The sequence below is a fragment of the Miniopterus schreibersii genome, assembly GCF_964146895.1.
Source record: "Miniopterus schreibersii genome assembly, chromosome: 17".
Classification (NCBI taxonomy): domain Eukaryota; kingdom Metazoa; phylum Chordata; class Mammalia; order Chiroptera; family Miniopteridae; genus Miniopterus; species Miniopterus schreibersii.
In genome coordinates this window covers 11,529,437-11,550,384 of record NC_138117.1, presented here as the reverse complement: position 1 = coordinate 11,550,384, position 20,948 = coordinate 11,529,437, and the positions used below count along the sequence as shown (strand labels likewise).

The following is a 20,948-nucleotide window of genomic DNA, read 5'->3' as shown; positions in this document are numbered from 1 at the left end:
TGTTTCAATATTTATTCACTATACAGGCCATTAAGTTATCATAAGCACAGAGAAATGATGGCAACTTTTTTTAAGTCCCTTGTATATGACTTTTGTATTTCTAAAATGTTTTCTTAAATGCCAAAGACGTCCTTTATTTGTAATAAAGTAGATAATATATGATCATTAAAATTTAATGGGATAAATTATCCAATGATCTATAATATTTTTCAAGCCTTTTTTTTTTTTTTTGGTTAGAAACTCTTAACTATATTCAATAAATGAAGGAAATTGAGCCATAGCCTTATCAACAAATAGTAGATGCTAATATACAAAGAATTGAGAGTTTGACTGCTCTTCTTAAGGGAAATCAATGACTACTGGATTTAAATCTCCCAGTTTTTGATCTTGAAAACTAAAATCTTTTGGCTGAAAAGATGTACTGTAAATATAACTTAAGCATCTTTAATCCTGATCTTTAATTTAAGAAGTAAAGCTGAGTACCTAAGTCAAGGAAAGTCTGATTAGAACCATAGAGGGATTAGATTATTAATGAGACAAATCTTTGTCATAATCAACTTTAAACCTTATTATGTAAAATGTAGGGTTTTTTCCTATATTTGTAATTATTCATCCAACTGTATCAAGGCTAGTTATTGCTATAAAATGAGCAGTCAAGGAATGCTAATATTTTCTAAGTCACTTAACTGACCTGAACTCAACAAGGTGGGAAAGGACTCACGATTGCTAATGGGTGAGCATAAGAACAAAGGATGTATCAATGTATTTCGTACACAGTCACTTTAAATGATAAGACTATCAACTCTTCTAACGGTCTAAAGGCTACTCACAGGAAATGGCATTTAATTTTTTAGCTTTCAGTTCACATAATCTCAAGGAAATGTTTACAGAATCGTGCTTTGCATTCAGCCAGATCCCCAGACACTTCCTGAGAACATTAGATACGTGAATTCTCCACCCGAGAGAAAAGCAAGCCAACCAAAAACTAAGCACCCGGTGTAGGTGACGGGATGCTAACTGTAGTTGTCAAAAACCAGAAGCTGGAATATTGTCAGAAGGTGATAAGATGATCACCAGTTTTTTTTTAAACACTGTGTTTAGGGGCCTAAACTAAGACATGAAAATAGTTCCTGAATGTTTCCTTTGAGTTGGAACAAAATTCTAAAAAACTTCCTGGATTAAAGTAAACATAATAAAAAATACCACTTTTACAAAAATCCTGTAGAGTTATATTAAAACTTTTTTTTTTTTTTTATCAAATCATAACTTAGCAAAGAAGTGAAAATATTATCCAGGTATAAAAAGACCTTTCTTTTGGGAGAAATTAAATAAATGCCTTACTAAGTAGACACATTTAGTAATATTGTCATCTAAAAATACTCCCTTTGCATGTGCTGTTTTTAAACAAAGTGAGTGAATTAAAATTAAAATAGGAACTATAAATAAAAAATGAAGAAGTATGAAGAAATCGATGAAAAACAGTTACAGAGCTTGGAAAACGAAAAGCAAGTGGGACAGAGAGACAGAGAAAGAGAAAACAAACGACAGGTTGAGTGGACAGTGGTGAGATCAGCGCCAGAGGCTGCCTAATGTTCTGTTAATTAACTTAAAAGATTTTGGAATGTTCTTCATGTTTTCAAATCTATTGTCTAATTAACATTGACACTAACATAGTAATTACAAAATATTAAGTGAAAGGGAATGGTGGGGGCAGATTTGAAATACAGCTTTACACATTAAAATAACTAATAACTTCTGCTCTAGTCTTTAAGGGCAAATTTATGAAACAAGCACTACAGCATTTTTGGCTGCTTTGCTAATAATAGATTGAAAATTAGCTACCATGCATTTGGTGGAACAAATGCTACATGTAAGAGCTGGGATTTGGGTACACAGTCCAGCAAGGCAAGCTCAAAGGCCATCTGATTACTCAGCGCACACCTCAAGAAACTCCAGAGGATACACCCAAGCATAGTGTCTCTTTTGCAAATAATCCATCTTGTTTGTGTAAAGGGCACTGTAATATCTGTCATGTTTCAAAACACTAATTTCCCTTAGTGGAGAAACATCAATTTGGGTTAATGCAAGAATCTGTTCACTGGTGGAGACAGGTTACATTAACTAGATATAAAAATAAAAATTTTAAAGAACTTCTTTATATAGTCAGAAGCCCCCCAAATTACTGTTTGAAATGTGAGAACACAGTAGCCTCTATAAGAGGAATTGTACTTGTTAATGAATATAAAAGCACTAAAAGGAGAAAAAATAAACTGTGTTTTCATGCTAAGTAAAAGTGAAATGCTCAAGAGTTGCGTTCTGGAAAAAATTAACTTTTCTCCATTGAGATGACACCGATTTCAGTGCACAGCTTTGGTATTTCATTTGCGACAGTCTCTGAGATAGAAGTTCTGTCCACAGGGTAACATGAGGAAGGAATCACAACAGGCAAAAACTGTCTCCTAATCACACTATAAATACCAGCAACAGATGCAGAAGATGTGAAGGTTTGCTGTTAAAAGGACAGATTTCATATGTGTTTTTAAACCAAGAAAGCAAACTCTGTCTTCCTAAAGGAGTATTTTAAATGGTAAAGGTTTCAGGAAACATAACATGTTCTTCTGCCTTGGGAAATGGAAATTTGGATGAAATTCCTTCCAGCGAGTATTTTCCCCTTGTGATATTTCTACTCATTCATGAGGTTTTTCAGGAAACAACAACAAGGACAGCAACAAAACTAGATCTTCTGGTGGCATGGTTACTGGACAGTTACGCCTCGCTTTTTATTTACTTAAAAAGTAAATGCTGACAACTATCTATCTATAGTGCTCTTTTTCTCTTTGAATTTGAGATCATAACATTTTAACTTGGGAATGCCTGCCTGCTACTACTGCTAGTATTATTATTAGTAGTAGTAGTAGTAGTAGTAGTATACAAATCTGATGTTCCTTCTGGCCAATATATTCTTCACATGCCTTGTTCTCATTAATATTCCTAGAGCTCCATTTTGATCATTACATATTTATTGTTTTTCTATTACCTGGGAAAGAAAAGCAACAGTTCATTCCCTCCCTTAATTTTCCACTTAGATATTGCTTCCCAAATGTAAGAACAAACCCAGTTGTTTATCTATCATGTGTTTACTGAATACCTTATTAAATGCTAGCTATCTTTGCTAGGTGTCAACTAGAGAAGACAGGGTCATGTTAAAGAAAGGGAGTTTCTGTGTGGCTACATGACCATAATGAATACGTTTTGCTCTCCTCCCACACCTGAGCTCACTCATGATATCTGCCTCTAGTAAGTTTGTGTAAATCCTGGTGGAAATTTGAAAAATATCTAATTTCAGGTGGTGTAGACAACGTCTTTGTATCCCATGCAGTAGTTGGAAGGTCTGACTACTCCAAAGCATAACAATAGTCGTACAATAGTAAACACCCAGAAATGTACCATTTAACTGGTTTATAAGTAACAAAAGATTCAATACAACACAATAGTTACTTTACTGCTTCCCATCCTTGTGCAATATGCTCACAAGATTATGTATTAGGTCTTTTTAATATATATATATATATATATATATCTTTATTAATTTCAGAGAGAGGAAGGGAGAGGGAGAGAGAGAGAAACATCAATGATGAGAGTCATTGATCAGCTGCCTCCTGCACGCCCCTACTGGGGATCAAGCCCACAGCCTGGGCATGTGCCCTGACCAGGAATTGAACTGCAATCTCCTGAATCCTAGGTCGATACTCAACCAGCGAGCCACGCCCAGCCCAGCCAGGCTGTATTAGGTCTTAATGAGTTTATTTTTATAATCACTAAAAATGATTTCCTCCCTTGGGCTAATTAGATAGTTACTTGAGAAAAATTGTGATTTTAAAATTGATTATATTTTTCTTAGTTTTCTTATTCTAACTAGTTTGTGCATATCATCTCATAAAATAATTGTAGAAACACCTCTTGCCCAAATTAAATTATTAATATTTGTTGTTTCTCATTTGAGTTGCCACTAACTCAGAATATATTACATACAAATACGTATAATTGAGCTTTATAAACCCATTTCACTCATTAACCTTATGAGAACATTACAGTTGTATTATAGTTTGTTTCCTCTTTTCTTTTAATCAAAATTTATTTCATGGTCATTGATCTCATTGACTTTTCACCTCTTTATGCTGTTGTGAGTTAGAGATGGTTTTAGTAAGTTTCTGAATTATAGAAACATCGTGTTTTTGTATTGCTAAACTTTCTCTGGATATATATCCTAAGCTAATAACACTGCTCCTGGTCTCCTAGGTTTTCTGACCATAAAGCCAATAACATTATACCTGTATATAGAAGCTTTTCATTTTGAGTCAATCACAAACTCATTGTACTTAAGTTCTTGACACTTTATATAAAATGTTACCTACTTTCTTTATATCACTAGAATATTTAAGTAAAACCTATTGATCTTAAACATATAGAAATATACTCTCATCACAACAGTAAAAAATACTCTTTATTTAGAATACAAACTGTCAACTTCATTTTCATGTTTAAAACCATGTAATAATAATGTTAGTTAACATTTCTTAAGAACTTACTGTTTTCCTGGCACTATTCTAAGTATTATGCATGATTCTTCGTTAAGCATTACAGTATTCTTCTGAAGCTGGTATTTTTGCATACCATTTATTGGTAAAGGAACTGAGTCATAGGAATCATCTTAGACTTTAGAAAACAAAGCAAGAAACTAGTAGAGCCAGTGTTACAGATCAGAAAAACTATCCATCCGGTGCTGGCAGAGCCAAGCACTAGACAAGAACTGCAGTGGAAAAATATTGGCAATTTTATTATTATTATTTTATTATTATTATTTTATTTTCTATACTACATGGTGCTGGCATAAGCAACCAACACACCTTTTTTTTTCTCTTTTCTTTTTCCCCCCAAAGATATTTTATTGATTTTTAGAGATAGAGGAAGGGAGAAGGAGAGAGAGAGAAACATAGATGTGATGTGAGAGTCACACTTGGATCAGCTGCCTCCTGCATGCCTCGCACTGGGGATGGACCCTGCAACCTGGGCATGTGGCCTGACCTGGAATCGAACCAACAACCTTTAAGTGCGCAGGACAGTGCTCAACCAACTGAGCCACACTGGCCAGGGCAAAATATTGGCTATTTTATTGATGAATGGTGTCAACCAGTAGAATGGGAAGATATAGCTCAAAAGCCCAAACTCCCTGTTGGTCTGTAGGTTACATATTATATAGGGCAAAAATCATAAGACACAGTGTGTTAGGAGTTCGGGATCATGCTGGGAGCTGATTGATTGGAGGTCAGAAAAGGGTAATGAATCATTTCTTCAGATCTTGAGGACAGCTCTGAGCTGTGTTCCATTGTCCCTCGGTTTGGTTTTGTGACAGTCACCTCTCACAGACACCAGAGAAGTGTTATCAGACAGCCCCCGAGTCAGTGGGAGAGGGCTGTTCCCTACCTCGATTCTTGTCTTCTCATATAAGTGATTTTATACTACAGACCTTGATTAAATGTTAACTAAGGTAACATAGGTGAAGTGAGTAAGAAAATGTTAAGGATCAAGGTAAGTGTGAGCGAAGCCTGCACCTGTTCCTAAACCACTGCTCTCTTAGAGATTATTAAATGTCAGAATTCCTCCTTTTAAAAAACTTGTCCACAAACAGTCAAGTTACATGCTAAAAATATGTATTTGGTTAGCAGATTGATTAATTAATTCCAAGGTACATTTTACCAGAAATAAGTCTACAGTTTTCTTCATTCTCAAACTAGACCGGCTCATCTTGAATTCATACTTTGATTATCACTGACGTCTATGTGAGTTTCAAACTGTTGGCTTATGCTGATAAATGTGGAATGCCAGATGATAATTTTAGTACATTCAAGGGCCCTCAAATGTAGCATAAGCATAGAAAGAATAGTTATTTCCTATCTATTATTTAAGAAAAATTTTAAATTGAAAACACACAATCTATTTAAAATAACAAGATCTTCACTTTCACTGAATACAACCTCTAGTGTGAAGACAGGATTCAATTCCTGTTCCTTTCTCACATGAATGCAAATCCAATGTTTTTGGTCTTCATTTTCAATAAATCTATACGTGGGTTGTCATGTGAAATTTATGAAGGAGTTTTTCCTTTTACAAAACAATGTTACTGGGATCTAAGCAGTAATTACACTTTCTACTCCTTCCTGTCTTCCTCTCTCAATGCATTAAGGACTCTTTGAAATCATTGTGAAAAATGAGGAAGTAATATATATGTAATTATTTAATCAGAATTACCTGATACAAATGATATGATTAACAACATTTTCTACTCTAGATTGATTGCCTTGTAAACAGAATTGGAAAGGATAATATTTAGTTATAAATAAATGTTAGAAATATGAACTGAAGTTTAATGTTCCAGTCAGGGAAATTGTCTACAGTAATTTGACAGAGGACATAACTCTGCAATTTGTTATACGGATTTGTCCCTGGATTTGTTTCTGTCTCTTTTGGGCTACAACAGGAGATTAATTGATCCAAATCTCATTAAAGAAAAATTCACAGAGAGCATCTTTGATTGAAAAGCGCATAATTTTACAAAATCTACACTCATGAAGCTAAAAGTGACAATATTTTGATGACCTTGGTTAAACATGAGAGAATACTTTCCAACATTTTTACAAAAATTATTTCTTTGTTGCTGATCCCCACAAATAATGACCTATTGGTTTTGTCACAAAGAAGTAAAAAATAATTCTTAAGGTGTTTTAAAATTATTATTTGATACTCAGAGGTTCATTTGTGTAAGTAAAAAAGTCTCTATAAAATATGAACTGCATGATTTTCAAATATTTGTTTTATTTTCATCAGTACACATAAAAAAAATGGATGAAAAAAAATGAGAGGCCATTAACATATGACTCTCCTGCTGATCTGGTTACCTCTTCACCTTACCTTCTTCCCAGAAACAATCTTATTCAACAGATTAGCTGGTCCAACTCAATTGTTTTTTTAAAAAATAGAAGAGAATATATTTCCTACCCCCAAATTCTCTGCTGGTACTAATTTATCCAATAGACAGGTGATTTTTTTTTTTACTTATACAAATAATTTATGTTCATTATAAAAATTTTGGAAATGCAGGAAAAGGCAAGGAAGGACATACAAATCACGAAAAATCTCATAAGAATAACCACTGCTAATATTTGGAATATTTTATTTTGGCCATTTTTCTTCTCTGCAATTATAGACATATAAGAATTTTTAACTTAAAAAATTGCTGTTGCATAGTTTACGAGAGTTTGTATCACTTTTTTTAAGTTAACATTTTTTCATAAATATTTCCCTATATATGTATTATGTAACAACCTTGCTTAATGTTTTTAAAAATGTTTTGTTCATAGAATATTCTTGTCTCAATATAAAATCTAGTTTTAATGACCCAGATATTCAATTTTGCTAATTTAATATGCATAATTTAAGCAGTCATTATTTGAAAGTTACTTATATTATTATCATTAAATATTTTCTTAGCAATTGGTTTGGATTCCTGTCCTGAACCACAAACTCCCAGCAGTGGAATTAAAATTGGAGACAGATACATGGTTGGTGATGTGGTATCATTTCAGTGTGATCAAGGCTATTCTCTGCAGGTAAGTTTATGTTAAAATCATAGTTTTGATTTTCATTGCCCTTTCAGAATATTTGAACAAACCAGTGATTGCAATCCTCAAGCTTTAAAACTATATTGTTCTTGGGCTTCATAGTTTAGTCTAAAGTCAAAGGTCATGCAGTTTTTCAGTAAAACATATGTTTGAGAGAAATTGCTGGAATGAACTAAATTTGTTTTGATTGCAAGTAATTAAAAATTATATTTGAATCAAAAGTAATTATTCACTTTTTAAAAAATACATTTTTATTGATTTCAGAGAGAGGAAGGGGATTGAGAGAGAGAGAAACATCAATGAGAGAGTCATTGATCGGCTGCCTCCTGCACGCCGCCTACTGGGGATGGAACCCAAAACCAGGGCATGTGCCCTGACCGGGAATCAAAACCATGACCTCCTGGTTCATAGGTCGGCACTCAACCACTGAGCCACACGGTCCAAGCAATTATTCACTTTTCTTATTTACATAGGATGTGACAACTGAACTCCTGGATCTTTAGAATGTGAAAATAAATGAAGTGCTACTTAAAGCATTAAATGAAATTTCCATGATATAATAAATTCCCCAAATTAGTGAATATCAACCACAAATATATTTTGTTAAAGAAGTGGATTTGCAATGTATATTCAGAATTTTTGTATTTATATTGATCCTCTCTTATAGTTTTGAAGGGTCTCAAAATTATGGTCTCATAAAAATCTCCCTAAAGGATAGACTTAAGAAATTAAGAAGAAAAAAAAAAAGAGGCACAAATGATTTCACATGTTAAGTAAATAAATTCCTTAGAGAAAGCTAAATTAAAAATTAATAATTTATAGTCTTTATGGTTCTATCACAAATGATGAGTCTCAGAAGTGTAATCAGATCTTTCTGGACTTTATATTTCAGTTTAAAATTTAATATACTTGAACACTTGTTTTATCTCTTTATGAAATAATTTTATAATTATTTAAACTATCTCACCTTGAATATTACAGCAATTTATAATAAACCACTATTTAAGGCCATTTTACTTGTGTAATCATCATAGTAGAAAATGTTTTGAGAAAAAATGTTAAATACAATTCTAATGTGATATGGAGTCCTAATATTTTTCTAGCTGGATCTTACTTTTTTACATTTTATCACAAGTATATACAATTACCTTTCTTATTCCAAATAATACTAAGATTTCCAGTAAAAGTTAAAAACTTTAAAAATGACAATATATATTTAACCTTGTTTTCATAATAGTCATTCACTACCTTATGTTTGATTTAACATTTAAAAGGTGTTCTGAACTGCATTGTCTTGTATATACAGGGTCATTCTCATATAACATGTATGCCTGGACCTGTGAGAAGATGGAATTACCCAATCCCAATTTGTTTGGGTAAGTTAAAGAACTATAAAACATTTATAAGCTTATCAAATTTTAAAGTTTCACTCTTTATATGATATTGTTCAAACATATAGTTTGCCTTTTGTCGGGTTTTATGGAAATGATACTTTGAGATAAATGTTTGATATCTTTTTTATTTTAAATTTTTACAGGTTTTTTTTGTTTTGTTTTGTTTTTTACCCCAATTCAATATCATTGGATGACTTAAAACTAGAAAACTGAGAAAAGGTGCTAGGTTTCTTGATTCCCCCCAAGAGTTTTTGCAGTATGATATGATAGAAGTACCCAGGATCAGGAAGATAGTAAATATCCTACTGCTTACCACTGAGCCAGATTAGATAAGGGATCTGGAGTCTACCAAAGAGAGAATGACACTCCACAGGATGTCTTCAGTGGTGACAGGCAATCAAGATATGGAATATATATCAAAAGAGCACTTCGGGCTTTGGAAATAGGGGCACAAACTTTTGCCCTAGCTTATTGCTGCTTCCAGTTATTTCTATCCCCCTTTTAATTTCTCTTCCTCATTTCTGGTATCTGTATGCAACCATTAATATACTGGGCTCTACAGAGCATGAAAATATTAAATATTAAAATATCCATTTACCACTGAGAGTGGTAGAAATAAGAGAAATGAAATGAGTAATTTCATATTAAACTGTACCATTGATTACATGATGGAATATAAAGTTTTTGGATCCTACACTATGTGTTTGTTGTTCATATAATCTTCCTCTTCTATAGAGGAAAAACAGAGTATAAACAGGTTATCTGTGAGTACTAGGATTATGAGCATTTTCCTTTCTTTTCTACTCATCCTATTTTGCATTTTATAGTTTTTGGAAAACAAGTTTGTATGATATTTGATAGACAAAAAATTTGAATTGACATCATGGCTACATTATAAGGAAGAACTAAAGGCCTGAGGATGATGCAGAGAGTGTCTTAAAACTCTAGCTACCAGGTAACAAGGTTACAGCCTCGTGAACTGGAAAATAAACAATCTGCCAGATATTTGATGGAAGAAAGGAAAAGTCACTTGAGATTTTTAGATAATAGAGACAAATTAGAAGGAGGAAACAAAGATGATCTTATGTTGGAGGACTATACGGTGTTTGTGTCAATGAAAAGCATTATGGGGCACAAGAGTCTACTGCAAAGCCACTGAAGGATGGAAATGGATACAGGTCTATCTTTAGCTCTCAATGGTAATCACATTCGAAACAAAGCTTTATATGCAAGTTGACTGCAAGATTATATATATCCCCCTAGTAAAATCTGCTTGATACATAATTCATTCAGTTCACATGAAGATAGCAGTGAACTTGTTATTGCTATCCACAGAACACTGATAGAATTTCTACTGATACATAACCTGAAGTTTGAGTATCTATCTATTACTATTCTTAACACGAAATAAATGAGTGCAAGTCAGTGTTTTATACAGGTAAATTTCAGATGTGAAGTCATGAAATTTAATTCTTCAACCCACAATCAACAAATGTGTTTTTTAGTCCTTTTATGACGAAATGATAAAAATGTTTAGAAGAATTAGCTTGCAAAATGCAATTGCTCTTATAATGCATGTTAAATGTAAATAGTTCTATGTAATCATTCAAAAACTAAAGCTTGGGTAATTATCTGTTCTTACAATTGTTCCTGAGCGTATCAATAGTAAATCAGTATAACAGGGATTCTAAAACAAGCACATTGATAAATTATGCCTAAATCCTCAAAGTTGGCTATATCTTTTTACATTTTGGACTTCCCTACTCTTTGTTTAAATTATTTTGGGATAAAGACCATGTCCCATGTGTGATATGTGAATCCCTTACACATTACCAATAGAAACCAATATTTTTCTTAATTTTTATTTATTTATTTAGCCTTCTTACAAAAAGAGTAAAAGGAAGGAAGGGTATGAAAACCGTTCCCCCTTGAACCTGGTACTTAGAACTGATATTGTTGGGTGATTTTATTCTAAATTCTGTCATCTTTGGAGTGCATCAAAACAGGACTAGAAGTACTTAAGGGTGAGAAAGAAACTGCCTGCTGTGGAGAAGGGCACATGCTTCTTGTTTGCTTGTGTCCGGCACGTGAGCTCCTCCTTGCTGCGCTGTAATTGTTTTTACTTGCAGTTGTTGCTGAGAAAGGAAGTATGCTGTCTTTTTATGCATTTTTAGGAAATGCATTGCCAGTAGATTATATTTGATTACTAGCCTGTGGTGAGTGAGAGTTGACAATATTCAAATTTATATCAAACAGTTTTAATTTAAGACTTGAATGGATTTCAATCCTTTTTTAATATATTCCACTATTCCACTACTCTGGCTTACGTGGGGCCTCAATTATCTTGCAGCTCAGTGCGGTGGTGCTATGTCAGATTTCAGTGGGGTGATTCTCAGCCCTGGCTTTCCTGGAAACTACCCCAGCAGTTTAGATTGCACATGGACAATAAAGCTGCCCGTAGGTTTTGGTATGTATATTAAAAACACATGAAAATGTTTTCGATATCACTGAATGCATCCTTGAAAAGAAATATCAATGTCTACTATAAAATATTCAGAAATTATTGTTTAATTTGGATTACATACTGTTAGGTAAATTGAGGAGTGAAATTTGGATAATTGTTGCTTAAGCCAAATTCATTTCAACTAGAATACTTGGATAATTGAAAAAATATGGACACTTTTTAATTTGGCAGATAGATAAGCTTATACTTTTGATTTGATGTGTATGGATGTAGCCTCAATTAGATGTGTGTGGCAATGATAAATTCAACTTAATTTGCATGTATAATTTTTTTGTAAATCTCTTCTATTTGTATCCAAGTAGTACATGGACAAATTATTTTATGGTAATCTATTTAATTCATTTAAGATGCATTGTAAATAAATAAGACCTTACATTTGAAAAGTAGTACAAATTTTTTAATGTTAGGTTTAAATGCCTCTGTGAATAGAATAACTTTTCAATTCTAATATTACAATTCCCAGTGTTTGGGATATATTACATTTAATAAATTATCACTCTTCTATCACTAATATATTCTCTTGTAGCTTCTTCATATCCTGTGAGTCTGTAAATGCATAAATAGAAATGCTAGATTGAGGATAGGCTTGTTAATTAAATCACAGGAGACTAGGATGAGTAGACACTTCTTGAAGCAAAAACCTGGTGGATTTAGAGCAATTAAGAAATTCTGTATGTACTATCTCACTTGTTGAGGACTGAATTTAAGTACCCGATTATCCAAAGCACCTACAGCCTCAGAATACAAATTCATATTTAAATGTTTTACACAAACTCACAGAAACTTATAGTTTTGATAACTCTTTACTGAGTACATATTATACCCCAGGTACTATGCTAAGTACTGGGGATGAAATGCCCAGTACTTAGTAGAATGGACTCTGTATCTTTCCCCAAATAAGTTACAGTCACAACGAGGAGACAGATAGTCACATCTTCTTTTTTATTATTATTAAATTTATTGGGGTGACATTGCTCAATAGGGTCACATAGCTTTAAAGTGTACATTACTGTGATACATGATCTGTATGTCGCATTGTGTGCCCACCATCCATAGTCAAATTATCTTCCGTCACCCTATATTTGCCCCCCTTTACCTTCTACGAAGTATAAGAGAGAGGACAGGGCTGTACTTAGTGTTCAGTTTAGTAAATTCAGAAAAGTCTTGCCTGAGGATGTGATGCCTGAACTGTGGCTCTAAAGTTTAAAGAGACTGCTCTGCAAAGAGGACCAGTCTGTGGGGAATGGGAAAGAAATCCTAGAAAAACAGTGACACAGGGAAAGACGCACATGGGGAAGCCAGAGGAATTCACCACGCCCCAGCCCTGGGTGACGGGACTGAGGTTTTGGGAGAACAGGAAGCCACTGAAAGGAGGGTTCTTAGGGGCTTTCTAATGCGGGTCCTTCTGGCTACAACGTGTACACACCATTTGAAGTAGTCGAGTTTCTGTGGCCATTGGGCAGACAGCAAACCCACGGCCCAGATCCAGAGAGTGCGCCTCGCAACCTAAATGGGAACATATCTAAGTGCATTAGCGTGAGTGTGTGCATTTGTGTGTGTGTGCGTGAAACTTGGTAAAAAAATAAAGCAGTCTCATGTTTGCTTTTCTTCCTTAGGGGTACATCTCCAGTTTGTAAATTTTTCTACAGAAACTATACATGATTATTTGGAAGTAAGAAGCGGAACCTCAGAAACGAGCACTGTTATTGGCCGGCTTAGTGGCCCTCAAATACCATCTTCTTTATTTAGCACAACTCATGAAACCAGCCTGTATTTTCACAGTGACTACTCACAAAACAAACAAGGGTTCCACATTGTATACCAAGGTGAGATGGGCAATAGTTAAAGTTTATATCGTCCCAAATCAGTTCTTAGTAATCTAAAAGTATTTTCTATATTCTGTTTTAGAAATAGAAAGAACCTAAACCAAGGCAAGCTTCAGTTAGCAAGATCTTGTAAATACTGCCATTTTCAGGCAACTATCTAGGGGAAATGATGTCTTTCTGAGGCCTTAGAAAATTATACTACTGAAAAAAGGATAGTTACTCTTAACGCACAGTGAAATGAAGCATGTCGAGGCAAGGCAGTTTAAGCAAGCTGGATAGCAAAGTTTTATCTTGGCTTTTATATCAAAATGAGTGTATTGAAAAGATATTTTGTAGTACCCATCTATTACAGGTAAAATTATTTTCATTTACTTTTAATGATAGAATATGACATTCCTTGATTCTATTTTATAGCCATGGGAATATGAAATAAATATGCAGGCAATCATTATATTAGGCCTATTTCTTTCTTTTTTAAAAATATATCTTTATTGATTTCAGAGAGAGAGGAAGGGAGCGGGAGAGACAGAGATAGAAATATCAATGATGGGAGTCATTGATCGGCTGCCTAGCCCGCAACCCGGGCATGTGCCCTGACCGGGAATCGAACCCCAATCGCCCGGATCCTAGGTTGACGCTCAACCGCTGAGCCACGCCCGGCCAGGATTTTTAATTAATTAATTTATTTTATTTTTTATTTTTTGAGTATATAATATTTTTGTGATTTCCAAGCAAGGATCTGTGTATTGGCCGTTGATGTAGCTCAAGTGCCTAGAACAATAATAGCACCATAAATACTTGCTGAATAAAAGTATATACCCAAAAGGACATTTAAGTATAGTTAAAATAGACATTGTAACATCCAACTACCTGGTGCTAAAATAATTAAAGTGTGTGTTCTATTTGCAGACGTAACTTAAGAGCACTCATCGCTCATCATCTTTTACATAAAATAGGAGTCATTTCTACCACCTCACAGTACAGAATTAGCTATGCTCCCAAAGAATTTAATTATTTGAGAAACAACTGGGCAACAACTGAGTTTCTTCTTTGCTGCTAGAAGATTCAGAGCTATATTGTGGTCCTTCCCTAGCAAGTACAAAGGACCTCATGCCGGCGCTTTGCTATTTAACTGAAACCGGCCTTCATGTTCTTTATCCTGCCCTCGCTTTCCGTGGCCTCTCAAAATAATGTTCTTGTTTGAATGATGTCAAACTGGACATTGAACTTTATTAACTGTATTTTCTAGTCCCTATGTCCTTGAAAATAGATTTTTTATTATTTACATAAGTACATAAAATATATAGAATCTTTACTCTTATTGATCTAATATTAATATTATTGACATGAGCCATAATGTATTATAATCATCACTACATATTATTTGTGAGTTACATTGAATTTTAAAGCTATCTCTTCTTTTACTGCATTGATATCATTAAGCTGATGGCATTTTTGAGAAGCAGGTTAATTTATACGGAGTCGCAGAATGTTATTTTTAAATGACCTTGCACTTAGACTTTAAGAACTTTCTGAATTTTGGAAAAATGCACAGTACACACTGTTTATAGGCTCAAAATTTATTTGGCGGCATTTAGTAAGCTCTTACTACATGAAAGGCAATGGGCGAGGCTTTTAGGATACAATGATAAACAAAACAAATAGCAACTTTGATCTCATGTAGAATGCAGAACAAAAGGAATATGAACAAATGAGCATGTAGTGCCAAAAATACCGTGATGTCTAAAGTACAAAATTTACATTAGGAGGAAATGTGTTTCCTAGCATTTTATATTATTAAATAACTACTTCAGAGAGACTCAACGGTGGCTTCTTTTGGAGAAAAAATAGTAAAAATAAAATTCAAAGAGGCTCAGAATTAAGCTTACATGTGTGTTTATTTTATTCTATGCATGTGCACTGTAACTAGGAAGCACACTCTATATAAAGGAATAAGAATATGTTTGATTAAAATTGTGGTGGTTAGAGTAGTTTACATTTTCATTAAAACTTAGAATTTAGATAGATTACATAAGTGGCTCAAGAAACTGAATGCATTTTTATGAATTGTACTAACATTTAATGTGAAAATTGTAGACATAAGAAGCAATTCATATCATACTCTCATTGATATCATTTATCATAAACCTGAATTGCTATATATAACCAACTACAAGCAGCACTGCATCTATTTTGCAAGATGCGAATAATACCCATCTGTGTCCTTTCAAAATTCAGAAAGCAAAAATGTTTTCCTTTTTCCCTTTGCAGCCTATCAGTTGCAAAGCTGCCCCGATCCACGCCCGTTTCGAAATGGCTTTGTAATTGGCAGTGATTTCACTGTGGGTCAAACCGTTTCATTTGAATGCTTCCCTGGATACACGCTGATTGGAAACTCGGCCCTCACTTGCCTCCATGGCGTGAGCCGGAACTGGAATCACCCGCTTCCCAGGTGTGAAGGTGCGCTCCCTCCGCTCAGTCACTCTTGTCGGGGCATTTCTTTGGCCTTCTCTTCAAACGGCATGCAAAACATACAGCGTCTCTTTCAGATGAATAATTGTAGTTAGTACACAGGTTAAACCCTTAAGGCTCCGTGATGAATAACTGATTTTATTACCGGCAGAAGCCCTACCCTTCGCCATTGCCACTGAAAATAAAGTCAACGCTGTAGAGCTCCTCCTATGTGTGTGTCTGTGTAGGTGTATGTGTGTGTGTTTAATAGTCATTCTTATATAAACCAGTAACCCAGATACTGCTACTGAATTTGGGTTCATTGCCTCTTAAAAAAAAACTTTTAAATAAAAATTCCTTGAACCTCTTATAAAGATATATATATATATATACACATAAATATATATGGTATAAGACAGGAGTTCAGCAGTGTATATATATGGATAAAATATTTGGAAAAAGGCAATGTGATTTACTGATCTAGTGATAGTTAATAATAACTATGTAGCATGCTTCATATAGAAAATAAATAAAAGCTGACAATATTTTGTTCATAGCTTCCAACTTCATTTTATATGCCTAAGAGGTAAAAACATAATACAGATGGATTTCATACTGCTTAAGAAATACGAAATGTTTGCCTCTTTCTCTATAATCGAGTCATTGTTATTTTATTTTAACATTTTGTTTTGTATCTTTTCTGTAGCTCTTTGTGGAGGGAATATAACTGCCATGAATGGCACCATTTACTCTCCTGGGTACCCAGATGAATATCCCAACTTTCAGGACTGTTTCTGGCTTGTGCGAGTCCCCCCTGGGAATGGAATCTACATCAACTTCACTGTCCTCCAAACAGAGCCTGTCTATGACTTCATTACTGTATGGTAAGCCAGGACCATTGGTACTGACGGATTCAACGAGGTGGGAATGAAAATACATCGCAATCCTCTGAAAACAGAAATTGCCATCCGATATTTCAGTCGGTGTGACTGAGGGTGACAGTCTGTGATTGGTAGAATGAGACAGAAATAGATTTAGACTTTTTTGCCCATGAAGTAACTAAACACTTTGAATACAAACTTGATGTGTGGAAAAATATTTTCATTTATTATTAAACTGACAATGCAAAAGCAAGGAATTAATATCAGGGTAAGTTTAAGGTAAGAAACTTGTGTATTTACAAAACTAGTGAAAATTAAAAGCCTATATACAAACACAATTATTTACTATAACTTTTGAATTTCTCTCATAATAGTTATAAATATACATTTGTATTATCCTGTTAATTGAGACATCTTTATTTAAAAATATATTATAAAGAAAATATCTGAATTATAGGCAATTTGTTAATAGAACTACTGTGTGAGTTCTAAGATTCCTTCAAAATGTACTCAAGATTATTTTGAAGAAAATAAAAGGAGGGCAAACCCTAGGCATTTTAGAGACTCTGAATTATAGTCAGGATGCCAAAGATAGTGTAATTAATTACAACCAATATGAGTGCATTTCATTTAGGTAAACATGTGATCTCTTTTATACTTCACATTATTAAATGGTATCCCCTATATAAACATAACGCATACCAATGTGGTTTGGCACTCATCAGTTATTTCATCTACTGTATTTTTATCATCTCTTATGTAATTACCTTTATTAAACTTTATGAAAAACTCACCTAAAAATTTAGTCTTAATCATTCTCCCCTCTCTGCTCTGCCTCTCTCTAACAGGGATGGACCAGATCAAAACTCACCCCAGATTGGGCAGTTCAGTGGCAATACCGCTTTGGAATCAGTCTACAGCACTTCAAATCAGATTCTAATCAAATTCCACAGCGATTTCACAACAAGTGGCTTTTTTGTGCTCAGTTATCATGGTTCGTATTATCTAGGAATTTATATTTTACTTGGTGCTGTTTAAAATTGTCCTGGAAAATTGAATGCAAAATATATTTAACCAATGATTGAAAAGGTATTAAAATTTGACACTTTTTTTTATAACTTCGAATACATTTACTTGCAAAGAATAATCTCTTATAAGCATTTAGGAACATTAAAACCTAAACAAATGGAAACAGGAAATATATCAGTCAGTAATTACCCAGTAGAAAATAATAATTTTTTTCACATGGAAACCAATAAAAGAGAACCAGCTGTTCATATTTTATTGCATGTAACTTTGAGACATTAATAGCTTTTTCAATACAAAATGTTTAATCTATTCAACCTGCTGTGAATCTTTCTAAAACTAGCGTCCAATATCTCTATGCTTTAAATCATATTACTCGTTCATTTATATCTTGTTTCAAAACTGTATCTATTCTAGAATCTTACAGTTTTAAGTGACTATTCCAGATCATTAAGTTTATAGCTTTTATGCTTGTGGAATAATGTATGAAGAGTTGCAATCTTAATTCTTTGTATATGTCTGGGTCTTCTCTTCATAATGGTAACTTTTTTGGGAAAAAAAAAGACATTCAGATTGCATCACAGTTTAATTATTTTTCTTTTATCTCAAACTGATTTTATTTCATTATAAATAAAATGTTACTTTATTTCTAATTATTACATACCTTTATCTGCTATGACCATACTTCCATGAAGCACATTCTGCTTCATATGGCTTTGTTGGACCAATTCCATGAGCATTTCCCAGGATTAATAAACTACTAAATTAAATTTGCAAGTTATATAAAAATTTGCAGTATCAGCATGCTATTTGTCCATGACGTTAATATACGATTTAACATTCTTATTTTTTTCACACAATGTAAAGCTTTGATACTAAAATCTTATATTCCATGAAAAATATGGTAAGTCAAAAATGGTAACGCTCACATTTAAAGCACATCAGGTTTAGATATACTCAGAGCATAGACTAGAAAATGTTTGATTTGCCGAATCTGAGCATTTATCCGCCAGTGGGCAGCGCGCAGTTTGTACTTCTGTGGAGCCCACAGCTGCTAGGGCTGCATGCACGCTCCGGCATAGCCAGTGAGAAAGGGCCATTCGGTTAGATGACTTTTGTTCAGACTTTTTACAAAATAACTCGTTTGCCTTTTATACTGACTTGGATATTGATGCTGGTAATATGTAGATATAATCTAAAACTGTAACAACAGTTTTATTACTTTAATAGATAATTACAACTTGGGAACCATTAAATTAGTAGTTAAAGTTGAAAAATGAATTAGTTGCTGAACTGCATTTTGTGCATTTTCTCTTTCATGGATCCTTGCATAGGTTTTTATTGTTTTGTGTCCTGCCAAAACAAATGACACAGAAGGGACTAATTCCTTGATGGACTACAAATATCAATAAGATGACCTTACAGGGAATGTATGATTCTTGTAAAACTTAGGACACATTTCAAAGGGAAAATATAGTCAGAGAAAAAGATGTCTGTGTATGTGTGTCCATATAGAAAACATTAGGATTACAGAATGTATGTATACACACACAAAACGTGAGTGTGGAATTACACAGACACTTATATGAATGTGTATATATATGTGTGTGTGTGTGTGTGTGTGTGTGTGTATTTTATATATTCAAAATATGTTTCACATCATGTGTAACTAGGTTTTGAGTCATGCATAATAAAAACAGAATTATGTTAGGAATAAGAAGATCAAGTAGATCAAATATTTATTTAGTGCTTAGTTTTCCAGTTGACTTTGGACAAGTTACTCTTTGGTCTTTACTTTTTTTTTTTTGCTATAAAACATCATGGTAGGATTGCTGAGATTAATGACATAATGTTTATGTAGAAATTACTGCAATTACTGGTATAAATTAGATTGAACCATATGAAATTTTTGGCCAAAAGATGCTAAGTATTGGAAATTTTGCATAGCTTTACCCAAATAATTGCTGCCATTATTACTGTTATGAGCATTAGATGGCAGAGGTGATATGAGAATTGGAGACAATGGATAATATACAGTTATTATAGTGCCGGACAGAGGAGATGTTCAGTACATTTTCCTTTCCTTATTATACCTTATCTCACATTTTAGATTCTCTAATAGAGCATTTATTTTTATGCTTTAAATTTCATAATTAAGGCACAATGACCAGAGCCTAGAGAATCCTAACATTCGAATCAACATCTCTGGAAATTTTACCCGAACCTTAAAATGACCTTGAAATTTGGGGAGGTAGCCAGGGCTCATTTTAAAACTGACAGATGCCTTACATTCCAGCAGCTCCCTTTGGGTAATTTCCCGAAGCACTGCTTTCATCCCGACTCACCTTTTCAAGAATGCCTGATGCCCACAGTAAACCAAGTTTAAACCTGCCCTGTAGGCTGGTTCACTGCCTCTTACTCCCCAGTGTCTGTCTGTCCCGACTCCAGGCAGGTTGGGTCTCTTGGCCCCCCTGAGCTTCGGTTCCTAAATGGTTTCTCCCTGGTCCTCAGCTCTGAAAGTGTCCCCATCTTAAGTCCCAGCTCCTCCGTTTCCTGGCCATTCGAGCTCATAGGTGTCACCACCGTCTTCTCGATCATGCACTTCTTTTCACCGACCCTTCGAGAACATGACACTACGGCGTAATGTTTTATAAGCCTGTGAGTTTCACCATAGCGAATGCATTTTTGAGGACGCACCATATCTCTGCCTTGTAACCCTTTTGTATTTTTATTATAGACTGATTATGTTTCAGTCTTACAGTGGGAAGTGTGTTCAGATTCTTTCAAAAAAGTTGTTTAGTTGCCTTTTTTAGCTGTACTAGGGACAATTTTGAGATTACAATCCATAGATATGTGCCTAGTCTCTCTCACAGAAACAAAAAAGATGCCTGTTTGCAAATTAGTCTTAATACAATTAGTACAATTTAACACATCTAAAATATAATATTCATAGTCTGGGCCCGTATTCAGTACCTATAGCTTAGTGCCAAAGTGAACTCTCATAATGATAAAGAAAATTTATGCAAGTTGTTTGGTATTTTTTAAAATAAATAAGCCAGTAGCTAATTTACTATTTAACACTTACTTTAAGCTGGTTGAGTCTAGCTAAGCTTAGAATGGTTTATTCCCCCATTCAGTTTTCTTTAAATTCTCTTATTGATTAAATA

General features: G+C 34.0%; 1 protein-coding gene across 1 annotated transcript in view; it reads left to right on the top strand.

Annotated features, from left to right (window-relative positions):
• Window positions 1–20,948, top strand: part of CSMD3 (CUB and Sushi multiple domains 3) — a gene marked incomplete at its 5' end in the record, with an annotated part of 553,604 nt that overhangs the window by 468,358 nt on the left and 64,298 nt on the right. The window contains 7 exons of the mRNA XM_081116493.1: window positions 7,549–7,667; window positions 8,986–9,055; window positions 11,424–11,540; window positions 13,214–13,423; window positions 15,695–15,883; window positions 16,581–16,758; window positions 17,604–17,749. Coding sequence (XP_080972619.1) covers window positions 7,549–7,667; window positions 8,986–9,055; window positions 11,424–11,540; window positions 13,214–13,423; window positions 15,695–15,883; window positions 16,581–16,758; window positions 17,604–17,749 — 1,029 coding nt within the window. The remainder of the gene's footprint in view (window positions 1–7,548; window positions 7,668–8,985; window positions 9,056–11,423; window positions 11,541–13,213; window positions 13,424–15,694; window positions 15,884–16,580; window positions 16,759–17,603; window positions 17,750–20,948) is intronic.